Below are 12,594 nucleotides of genomic sequence, written 5' to 3'. Positions count from 1 at the left end.
ATGGAAATTAATGTTTGTGGTTTTACAGGAACCAAACCTGGCTCTCCGGACTGCATCCTAGAAAGCGAAGATGCACTCGAGAAACACTTTATGAAGATCGAAACAAAGCCTTTGGCTGGCTCCTTCAAATCTTGCTCCCCACAGATGCCCAGCAATGAACCTGAGCTCCACATCATAAACATTCCAGAGAATGGCAACATTTGGTAAACTTTGCGATTGACAAGAAATCACATCGTATGTTTTGTTTTGCTATTGCTGTTGAAGAAATTTCTCTTGTAATTTCGGATTCTTCATTCTGCAGCAATGTATTTGTTCGTGTGGACAGTGAGAGGACCAGCGTCTTTCTGCGAGGCCCTCAGGGCACCACATGGACCTTCGTCAACCTACAACACACCCAGTTTGGTGTAAGCTTACACCTACACACACTCCAGTTGTTAAAGTTAGCATTTTCATCGTCCCACAATCACATGTGAGATACGATTTATTGAGAGGATAAAGACTCCAGTCTGTGCGCTTACATTGTTGTCTGTAGTGTGATATAGCTGACTAAATTACAGTTAAATGATTTCTCACGAACAATGCCTGTTAAAATGTGCTTTCTATTGAGTGACTACCTGCACAAGACAGTTTCTAAGTGATTCATTTGAACTCGTCTCTTTCTACAGTCTAACAATGTCATCATGCTGCCCACCATGGAACATAGACTGCAGCCAAAACTTACAGTGAACAATGACACTGCAGAGAGTGTACAAAGGGAGGCTTTAATATACTTTAAAGCCAATACCTTCACCAGCTATACTGAACTCATGCCAGAGGCCTCTACGATTTTACTGGTTCTCGGAAAAGAAGACCCAGTAGGTAAGACGATAAGAGATCGAAATTTGGTTTTGACAAGGGCATTTTTTTTAAAAAAGAGAGGAGATGGAAAAAGCAATAGCCCATACACAATTCATGTCACAAAGTAATGACTGCTTCAGTAATCATTATCACATCATCATCATGATCATTATCACATTCAGTTTAATCTTTTACATACACAATGTGCCGTGCTTTGCTGCAATGTAAATGAAACCTTTTTAGTTTTCTTTAAGTTCTCAGTTTGAGTTTAACTGTTTTTGCTAAATCCTAAAAACTTTGATTTTGTCCTGAGGGGGCGATAGACCTCAAAACAGAGGTAGAATAGCAAAGTGTGACCAGTAAATGACAGCTATCTGCATTAAGGGTGCTAGAAATTAAAGAAAGAACATTAACCCAACCAACATATTAAACATACAAGGTGTCTTGGCAGCTTGTTAAAAACCTTCCCTGCCACTTCTGTAAAGAGTTCTGACTCGAGTAGTCTACGATGTCCACTTTCCTTCAGCACTTCTGGAGGTTAATAACTCCCCTTGGTTAAATATACAATGACGAGACACAGGGTAATGAGCAAAAAACTGTTTATTCCATGGACATGACCAAAACAAACAAAAAATATAGTCTACCGACATAAAAATTGTTACTCCACATTCTGCTCTGTTAAAGCTGAGCTTGCACGCTGCATTTTAAGGAGCCAACTCCAAGTCTACTGAGCACAAATACTAACAGGATTAACAACACACATCAATCAAAAGTACCATACAAAAAAACACGCTTGAAAGCAAATCTTACATTAAACATGGCCAATTATTTTAATTCTAATAAGCAATTCAAATCAATATTATATGATTTATCTTTCGTTGATTATTTTTTAATTTCAGCCATTTCTCTCTCAGTTCCAGAAATAGTAACGACGCCAGTCATTCCCAATACAACTCATGCCCCTCAGCAGATGCCTCTGTTGATGCAGCTGTACACCTCCCCTGACTACCGTTCTCCCCTGGACCCTAGCACCAAGGTGCAGAGCGACAAGAGGATTTATGCAGAGGTAACTAACCTTTCTACCCCTTTTCACATCTCCTAACTCAAATCCTGCTCACAATTTGCTAAAGATAAGGTGGATAATGTAGCTAATTTATAAAATTGTCAGTCTGTCCAAGACATTTCAATGCTGATGCCCATTTGAAAGATTCATTGTTGCAGTTCATTTGATCTTTTCTCTGTTTCCTGCAGATTTCAGGGCACACACTAGGGGATATTGCCTTGAACATCAAGGTCTTCAAGTGCTTTGTGCACTCCAAGAGCCCATGCCCTGTAGTCAAAGAGCTGCCCTTCATACCAGAGGCCTGCTCCTCAAATTCTTGTCCTAACAGCACCCGACTCAGCTTCTCTTTGGATCAGCTCCAGGAGCTGACGTCTACCACGTGGGACCTGGAATGCGCCGTCAAACTTTGCTACAGTGAGGTAGGAGTTAATCAACTACTTCTTGCTCATACTTGAAATAGACCATGTGAAATGAAAGTGTTTATTATTCATAAATAAAACATTACATAGAAATTAGTAAAGAAATGTAACCCCTCTGCATTAAGAAAACATAACATGAGAAACAATTTTCCTTTGGTTGGTTTGTGTATTGAGGTTGATCAGTTTTTCTGCTCTTTCACCACCTCACTAGAAATGTGGAGATGGAGGAAGAGTGAAGAGGAATCTGGAGGTTACACAGCCATGTCTGCCACCACCAAGTGAGTTCAGTTTAAACTCCAAAATATGGATCAGTAAACTTTTTGAGTCAAGCAAACCTTATTCATATTATTTATAATGTTGCCTTCCCCAACCTTGGTCTTGTCTTTTTTAACAACTGATTTCTGCAGTGTCTACGCACAAATCTCAAATTGTTCTTAGGTAACTGGGCCCCAGTCTGTTGGTTCGTAGTAGTCAAATACAACATTTAATTTCTCAACAGCTATACAGACATTTACAACACTATCAAGTGTGTGATCCCTTTGTCAGTTAGCTTGGTCCTGATTTTATTATTTATTACAATTAAAAAAGAACCCAAACAAACAAACCGAAAAACAATTCCTTACACATCAATATACAGAATGCAAAAATGTCCTGATCGACACAAAATTGTAGGACTAGTTGTCCAGATGCTGTCCGCTCTTTACAAACCTTCACCATGAAGATGAATGTAATTCTCTGTCTGAACTTTCAGAATCATTTTAAATTGTGCAACTTTTGAAATTTCCTTTTTTGCCCTCAGGACTTAATTGCTAGTCTGGTGCTCGGCCGTTGAATTGCCACTTGCTGCTATAATTTTCATTTCTATTGTTGCTTTCAGTGCACGACAAGTGCTGCGCGGTCGGTTGTCATAGCAGTAAACTCAGGATATGCAGTGAAGCCAGTAAGGGGTTGTGGGGCCGGGCCTCGTCCTTTAGGAAGGTCTGCAGGCTGACCTTGTGGCCACAATCAGAAGTAATGGCCCTCAGGGGAGGGGGGCGAAGTCCTTTGTGTTTCCAAGTGGGTCTGACTGTGTACGCTGTGCAAACACAGCCACTGGTCTCTGCGCTATTGTTGGACCATTCAACACAGTAGACTCAAACGAGGAAAGATGTCTTTCTTCAAAGAAAGAATAGTCTCCAGCCAGACGATTAATCTCCAGGAACATTCTAATGATTTAGTTTGTGACTAAAAAGACAAAAGGAAGTGGATGTTGATTAAATAGGGGATCACCTGGAGTTAGTTGGGATTGTTTTGTAAAGCTGATAATGGATTTGTTTATTTTTTTAAGCTTCCTTTATCCTCCAGAGATGAAGGTTGCGGCATACTGCAAGTGTTGAGGAAGCTGACTAAACTACTCATCCGTGCTTTCCTGTGTCCTGTTTGTCCTCCTCTTTGCTGTTATGCTTTAACGTACGTAATTAGAGATGTTTTTTCTGGAGACTACTGAAATACAGGAATCGAACTAGCTGTAAAGGAACAATGGTGGTTTGGTATGTCTGTTTATGAGGGTTCCTTTCATTAGCCCAGCGTCAGAGATACAAGGGTTATATCAGCAGGACTAGCAGACTGCATTCTGTCACAAGGCTTCACTGGGAAGGGCTGAGTGCTCCATTCAGCAATCATTCCTGTTTTGTAGTTTTCGTACAGAGGGCTCCAGGGAGTCACAGCACAGGCCTGCTGTCTGTATCCTCCTCTCCACCTGCACTGGAGCTTCTGCTTCCTGCTCCTGTTTACTCAGCTTTGCTGTCAAAGCCTCACTTGGTACAAACCAACGCAGCAACTGATTACAGAAAAAAAACGTCTCAAGAGAAAGCCTGCTCAAGTTTCTGTGATGTTTCTGGCCCGTTCGGGGTCAAGGAATGTTCCTTGCTGAGAGATCAACAAACGAGGTCGGCCGTCTGGATTGCAGTCGGTTCAAATGCCCACAAGATGTCACTGTTTCAGTGCTCTGATTCATATTTAATTCAGTTAATATTTGGTGTTGTTTAATCAATTATCAGCAGGATAGTACTGCATGTAGTCTTCATTTTGACAAAATAAAAAAAAAGCAACTTCATGGAATCACATGTACAACATCAGGCTTTCTTAATGTCCATGCAGTTCAGGTAAAATGTGTGTTCTGATTTCAGCATTAAATTGCACTACACACAATTATTCAAACACACACAATACACAGAGCAGTGGCAAGTTTCTACAAAACAAACATGCTGTCTTCTGTTCCTCATGTCGTCTCTTTAATGCACTTCAGAAAAAGGAAAGCTGTATTGTATGAAACCAGTATAGTTCTTAGCCAAGCACATTCCACCAGGAGGCAGGAGGCAGCAGAGGCAGGTGAGAGAAACTCGTGCAAAGGTGATGATTAGCTCCTTCCAAATGTTCTGGATACTTGTGGGAGGATCTCTACAGGTAGCAGAAGAAGGGGAGAAGAAAACCCATGTTGCGTTGGCACAGTTTTTTTTTATATGCAACACATAGCGCGCACACTGGCTCTGTCTGGAAACAGTTCAACAACAGCCTGGTCAGGTACAGAGCATATTGAAGACATAAAAGTTTAGATAATAATTATAACTTTCCAAACTGAACAACAGGATCACAAGGATTTAATAATATCTGGCATGTTTTTCCAGCTTTAAAAATCAGAAGCAAAGATGGCCAACTGCCCAGTGAGTAGTTAGTTTGTACAATCATGATGTTGGAAGAGCTTAAAGCGATGTCTGAGTGAAGGGGAAACTGTGAATGATCTATTATACAGCCTTCTTGAATTGAAGTCTGCCTCAAGGTAATCCTTCCGTGGCCTTGCCGGACCACAATGAGTGAAGCAAAGCTGTGCGATGGCCTTGCCGGGCTACAGCAGTATGTCTGTGCCACAGCCCTGCATGTCAGAGGCTTCAGCGAGCTTTAGTGTTCGCCTGTACTCTTACTCTTTCAGAGCTGAATTGAGGGAAAAATTATTTTTTATTGCTGCTGGCGTCAGATTTTATGTTTTTTTTATTAAGTTTGTTAGCAGCGAAGCACGTTGTGAGGGGCCAGCCAGCACACAGCATGCCCAAAGAACATCAGCAATGCCAAACTTGATTGTAAATTAAAATTTCTAACGATAATGATAGGGCAAAATAACTTTTTTATTTCAGCTGGGCTGAGGTCTAACCCTGCTAAAGTAATGACTGTTATTTACTACATGGGCTTGTGTTGTCACGATAACTAGGACAGGGGAAAGAGTTGTATAAGGACTGTACTGTAGTGTGTCATCAATTAAATTGATTGAATTAAATCGTCCTTTTTTTGGTCTAAAAGTCATTACATATTTATGTAGCTGAAAGTGGGATATTTACACACACACACACACCTTTATTTTTTGCATGACAGGAAACTCCCACATCTTGTACACTTGAACACAGTGTTCACTTGACACACAGTACAACAACTGTCTGGGTGTTTTGTTAAACTGCAAGAAAATTTGCTGCTGGCAACCGAAACTTTGACTCCTTGCTTGCTTGGCTTCTCTGGAGAAATTAGTGGATCAGAGCCAATCCTTGAACTTTTTGCTGTTACCCAACCGAAACATATTATATTATATATCTCTGCAAGATGTGCCACTGTATCATAAAATCTCAACTCACTTGCGTCGACAACTTGTGACTGTTTACTATGATTGACCACCTACTGTGTATCGAGAACATATCAAGTCTCTGTGAATGTGATTTTGTGCTGTGTCTGCATTCAGTTCTAATCATCAGTTCTGACTTGGGTTGTTGTGATTGCTGTTGTTTAAATCAAGCTTGCATACAATGTTTTTTTCATGTATATGTTTCAGGCCCACCGTGTTTTGATTTTGGCCTACCTGGTGTTCTGGGCATTGCATTCGGAGGGTTCCTGATTGGAGTATTACTTATTGGTGCGCTGTGGTTTATCAAAATTAAAACAGGTAAGCGTATAATTAACACTCTAAAGTTCCTGGTTAAATATACTGTATATCTGAATTGATGTTTTCCTGGATTTGAAATGATCACATTCTGCTTAATTCAGGGTACCCAACAGGACTTGACATCAGCTCAACTGCAGCAAACCTTCCCGGTAAGGAATTTTGCTTTTCTTTGTATGGCTCCAACACTTTGTGTTTAAAAGTGGTGGGCATTTAAGGGCTGAGATGAAGAGACATTTTAAACGTTCCTCAACACATGTGATTTTAGGCAATGTAATATGGGGATCAGTGTGAAATGCCCATCCCTGTTTAAAAGTTCTGGGAACAAAATTGGCCATTGAAAAAAGTGGTGGGGACATGTCCCCGGTGTCCCCAGTGTCCCCAGTGTAAATGACACCTATAATTGATTGTTTTCTTTTTCTTCTTTTCATGTTATTGGCTTGTCTCTCATCTTTCTACAGGATGTCCGTGCTCAGGAACAAAACGACAACCTGTTTCCACCAACCCTTCCCCCTCTGAGAACAGCAGCGCCAACGCGAGCATTGGAAGCACCCAGAGCACACCGACTAGCAGCATGGCATGAGATTATGTTAATCTCCACCACCAGCAGGGCCACCATCTCCCCTCAAAGTCACCTATACGGGGTTTGTGCTTTTGTCTTCTTTAGTAATGCTTTTTAAGAAGCATTTCTCCCTTCCCTGCCCCCCTTCAGATTCTCATTAAAAAGCACAACCCACGTCTTTGACACACCAAGCCTGAAATGGATGTGATCTGGGAGTTTGCAACGGTGGATGGGGGTGGGAGGGCGCTGGGTGACGGATAACAGAAGTCTAATCAATGGCTTCTGACGCTCACCTCTGCAGCCTCTCTGTAAAGTCAAGCTCCTAGACAGGAAGTTAAAGAGGGCAAGAGGGAAAAAAAAATTGGCTCCCAGCAACAGGAAAAACAAACCATATCCCCCAAGAGCTAACAGGAAATTCACTGCATTCCTTTCAATGAATTGTGCTTGTGTGATGGCAGCACAATAATAGTTAGACAGGAGACAAACCAGCCAAAAGAGCGACTTTGATAAAACAGATGAAAAGCTTTTTAGCATTCACATCTAAGCTACAAAAATACCAACGGCCTTTGGCTAGGTCAGTCCAAAAAGTTATCAACAACCCCTCGGGGTTTGAAAAGGATCTCAAACCAGTCAATTAAATGCTCACTTCAAGGGGTATTTGTCTTAATTGGAGTTCGAGGTCGATGATTAACAGCTACCTCCTATTATTTTGAAGTCTGGAGCTAAGTTTAAGCTTAACACTGGATTTCTCTGGTGAATTGATCTTTTTTCTGCCTTTTTCCATTTTTGTTATATTCTTGTGTCACTTGGTGAACCTTGTAGCTGACTCTCAAAGATACAGTGCCATTTTTAATGCTATCCAATAGCTGTATCAGGGCCTTCAAGTTTTTTCTCCACAGAGAAATATACTTGATGACCTAATAACAACAAAATCAATACCAAATCACATTTATGACCCAAAGGTAGCAATACATTCTGAAGTATTAATAAAAAAAGTGCTTTCATATATATCAGCTCAGAAGTAATCACTCTTGCAATGTACAGTAGAGCGTGCAGAGACACATGGCTGTATTCAGAGCTGAGTAATGTGCCCCTAATGAGGAAGCTAGCGCCATCAGTTTTCAGACGTCAGACTTAAATATGGAACTAAGCGCCACTCATACAGCAACGCCTACAGGGTGGAGTTTCCCCAAAATAGTCTGTCTGGAGGTGGAATTCCAGTACTTTTCCTTCTTCCAGAATCTGTAATAAGTCCACCACCACTGTGACAGTTTGTTGTAACCACAGTGTTCACCATCAATTTCATACATAGCAATTTGATATATTGCATTTCAGTGTTTTCAGGCCAGTTTAATCATCAATCAGCAGACTTAGAAGCAGCTATTTATGGTGTGTGAACCATACCTCTTCCTATAAATGAAGATGGCCAAGAAGCAAGTATAAATTGTCCAACCTGTCTGCTCATAATTAACCTCTTTTCATTCAAAATGTAGCCAGACACTAGGGTTCAGCTCTATCTTGTGATTTGAGATGAGTGCCCCGAAGCAACAGAATTTTTAGACCTTTAATGAATGTTATTGATCACAAATGAATTCAGAGACTTTGCTTTGATGACAAGCAATCCTTGATTCCTGCTACGCCCTGAAGTGTTGCCACCTCCTAGAAACTGTAATTTGTTGTAGGGCTACTAACAATCAGCCAAAATATTCCACAATGAAATGACCATTTAATTAGTATTTCTCACACAGTCGGAAATTAAACAAGTGAGATTAAAGGCAAATGTTTGTTTTAAACCAACAGGCTAGAAAAGACCATTTCAAGTGAAATTTGGCAAGCTCAGACATGTTGACTCTTTAAAGGTCATTTTCTATACGTCTAAACCCATAAAACACCTGCAAGCTCCTCCTTAACTTCCCATAAAAGCCACCAGCTCTGAATACAGCCAATCTGCACTCTTTAATATAACCAACAGCAGCTTATAGTAGTAGACCACATTTTGTATATGCTGTTTGCAACTAAACACTGGTCAATCAGTTGCGCTTTAACCTGATGATGACTACTTTAAAAATTCAACTTCCGCCTCACATGACATGTTTAAAGGGACAGTTCACCCCAAAATCAAAAATACATATTTTTCCTCTTAAATGTAGGCCAAATGATGCCAGAAATCATGACCTCGTTGCTCATGATAATCCTCAGATGTTTTTTATGAGCAGTTTCATGCTGGAACTATTTCTTTTGTTTCACGTCGCAGAAGGAAGCGTGCATCTACTCATGACCTCATAACAGAACGGGATGTAAGCATTAATGACGTCCTCCTCAGCTGAGCTGTAACAATAGCAAGCTCAGTAAGCTAGCCTCTTATCCGTGAGTAGATGCACACACATGTGCGTGGTACGGAAAGAAAGTAGCTCCTACATGAAACTGCTAACAGCAAGGTCTGTGGATTATTTTGAGTAACCGGGTCATGATTTCTGGAAAGAGACGTTGAGTTTTTCAAATGTACTTTTTTGGCCATCTAGTTCAATTATATTCGAGAGAACAAAGACATCTCTATGGTCGATATCTCCAAAGCTTGGCAACTCACACCAAAATTGTAGATGGATAAATAACACTACAGGTAAGAAGAAAAACATGTGTTTTTAATTTTGGGATGAACTGAGTTTATTGTCAAAATGATTAACTTCTGCTGTCAACATTGGATAGGCTGCATCAGCCACTGCAGGGCTAATGCTAGACAAAGCTGCATAGATGCATAATGGGGACTTCCATGAGGGCTACACCTGCAGAGCGACGGTTGATCCGTGAACCCACTGTTTGTTTCAATGTACAAATGTAAATGTATTTTATATTTTTTATTGCCATTCTTTTACCTCTTTAAAAATATTCCCTTCACTCGCCTAGTCTTGTGGTGATTTGTATCCACAGCACATAGCTTTGACACAAGCATCAAACTTGTGATGTTAAAACCTTTCTTCATATACATTTGACACACTGAAGCATATATATTCACACTCCCAATAGTTACTCACCTTCTGATTTGGATTGTTCAGATAATTTATTCACCTTCGAATATAATCTCAAAAACATTCTGCATTTGTAAAATGTGTCCTCATTGTATGTGAGCCATGTAGCGTATTACCCCTCTCTCACTCCGTGTGTGCGTGCATTTTTCCGTGCATTCCTGATTTTCTTTGTGTAAATGTGTCGAGACAGAACAAAGAGGGCCAGTACAAATTCCCACTTGAGTATTTGTGCAATATGATGAGTTAAACTTGTATTTAATGTCTATATGTAGTTTTTTTTTACCATGTTTTTTTTTGTAAGTGTTGTATGATATTCTTACTTTGAACCATTTTCTTAACCTCTTTTACATATATGGAGAACTAGGACAATACCTAATAATGGCACTTATCCAATGCGTAAGATTTGTTCTGTATAGTATTGATTGTTTTCATTCTAGCATTGTAGCCACAGACAGTACGTGTCACATCACATGTCAAAGACAGTACATTTGGTTTGTTGGTTTTACCCCGTTTGACATTTTCCCCTAGATTCACGCTGCTGTCAAAAAACACAGCATATCTCATCCGATACTGACATCCTGACATTGTATTGTCTAATTTCTCACCGGAGGGAAGCCTCCCAGTTAAATATTCAACACTCAGACACTTGTTGTTTGCAGCAAAGATTCCAAATTAAAACTGTGAAAATGCTGCAGTTAGTGTGAATTTTTTTCAAAAAATTTAATTTTAGCAAATGGTGAGAATATAACACATTTCCCTCCCCACATATCAAGTATTCTGTACCTTTGTTATGCCAGCCCTGTTAGTACCAGGTTCTGTCTGAGGGCTGACAGTAAAATCAGACAGGCTGTCAGTTAATTCACTTTGTTAACCCTGCAGATCCCCTCGCTCTGACAAAATCCTTCCTCCTCCTCCACAGACACGGTCAAGGAAATGTGTGTGTCTGTGTGTGCATGTACACGGTATATGTACTGCACTGCGTGTGTGTGTGCATCTGTGTGTAGGTGTACAATAAAAACTGTGCCTACGTGAGCGGATTCTTCCTCCAGTCTCCTAATAATCTCCAAATTCTGAATTTTTACCGCAAACTCCGCAGCCTTAACAACATGTCAGAATGTCTGCTTTATAAAATGCAGTCTTATTTTTGTGCTGGAGTTGGCAGCCTTTTACCATTTAAAATGGGTCTATTTCTTGAGACTGTACTCAACTGATGTCATGTAAGTCTATGTTGTCTCTGAAGAAATATATGTTTTGTCTGAAATTATCTTAATAAAGTCAATATGACAAATATTCATGGTGTTTTTTTGCTGTCTTTCTTCCACCCTTCTGACATTGCAGTGGCTAAACCTCTAGCATTATGTACTGATGGGGGGAAAAAATCACACTCCCAGGATACCCAGCCATCTCCCAGGACAAGTAACATCATAGAATAAAATGCGGCACACTTGGCAGAGCAACGACACAGAAGAAAGAGCCAGAGTACAACACGCTCTAAAACGTATTAATAAGAACAGTGGGGAAAAGAACAATGAAGGATAAACTGTATTTAAGCTGTGTTTGACCTAAGGTTTCATAAAATATTGTTCATGTTGAAGTCGTGGAACAAAGCCAGCCCAGTCGGCAGAATAAAATGTTGTTTTTTAACACTGCTGCAAACCACTGATAGGTTGACATCTGTACGTGTCATATATACCATGTATATGTATATTTCTATCATATGAAGTTCATGTGTTAGACCTGAATTTCATATCAGGAGGCAGAGGGGATGGTGGTGGAGTTATGCTATGCAAGAAGGCTGCGTTCGAGACTGCTTTTCAACATTTGTAAGCATGACACCCCTGGATATTTTGAAGGAGACGTTGGGATAAAAAAAAAACATGAATTTGAAAACTCGACCTTAACAAACGTAAAGTTGCAACATAAGGAAAGTTTCAACACATCTGTGGTTTCCATAAATGTTCACTGCCAACATTTATTCTGGAGATTAGGCTGGAAAAGGCTTAGTTATTTCACTAATCTTGTCTTCTACCATTGCTGCGATATTTCACTTGACTTGTCACATCCTCAGTGGGTGAGATGAACTGTGTTCCTGATTTGATGACACGCCTGCGTAAGAGCTGACATCGTAAAGAGATCAGAGAGGAAAATGTTGTTAGGACCCAAGAAGTGTACATGCAGGGTCTGGTCTGATTACTATGAACTGTTGTCAGTTACTAAATACAAATTATATGGAAAAAAAATAATTAGAAAGGTTATCCACTGGATTACAAAACAAATTCTAATCTGAATATTTTTGAAAATATTATAATATACAATATACTTCAGGTGTACTGTGTGTTGCTTGTTTTGTCTAACTGTTGCAGCTTTTTTAAAAATGTCTTAGCATGGAGGACTTTGCTTTTGTAACGCAAAAGGAGCATTAACTCAAATGTTCATCTTCCCTTTTTTTTTGTAAATAAAGAGACAAAAAAAACTCCATTATCCATAAATCATCATTAAGAGAGGACTAATGAGTTATTAAAAAAACGTCTAGAATTTTAAAATTGGCGTATTTTAAAGACATAATCAAAAGCGTCATCAAGTATTCCTTGACAATGTAACTATAATGTAAATGCACATTTTTTCAAATGTAATTTGGTCCAATTATAGTTATTAGAGTACAGTTATATAAAATGTAATCCGTTACTACCCAACCCTGTGGACACCCTGGTGCAGTGTGGCTTGGC

At 39.8% G+C, this 12,594-nt stretch overlaps 1 protein-coding gene across 1 annotated transcript in view; it reads left to right on the top strand.

Moving 5' to 3' along the window:
• eng (endoglin) overlaps positions 1-11,158 on the top strand; it is a 43,671-nt gene extending 32,513 nt beyond the window's left edge. Inside the window, exons 6-14 of the mRNA XM_073478691.1 lie at positions 29-203; positions 302-404; positions 666-858; positions 1,752-1,903; positions 2,089-2,319; positions 2,531-2,597; positions 6,173-6,283; positions 6,385-6,432; positions 6,742-11,158. Of these exons, the coding sequence (XP_073334792.1) occupies positions 29-203; positions 302-404; positions 666-858; positions 1,752-1,903; positions 2,089-2,319; positions 2,531-2,597; positions 6,173-6,283; positions 6,385-6,432; positions 6,742-6,863 (1,202 nt within the window). The 3' untranslated portion in view covers positions 6,864-11,158. The remainder of the gene's footprint in view (positions 1-28; positions 204-301; positions 405-665; positions 859-1,751; positions 1,904-2,088; positions 2,320-2,530; positions 2,598-6,172; positions 6,284-6,384; positions 6,433-6,741) is intronic.
• The last annotated feature ends 1,436 nt before the right edge of the window (positions 11,159-12,594 follow it).

This window comes from Pagrus major, chromosome 12 (genome assembly GCF_040436345.1).
Source record: "Pagrus major chromosome 12, Pma_NU_1.0".
NCBI lineage: Eukaryota > Metazoa > Chordata > Actinopteri > Spariformes > Sparidae > Pagrus > Pagrus major.
This window is presented reverse-complemented; position numbering and strand designations above follow the sequence as displayed.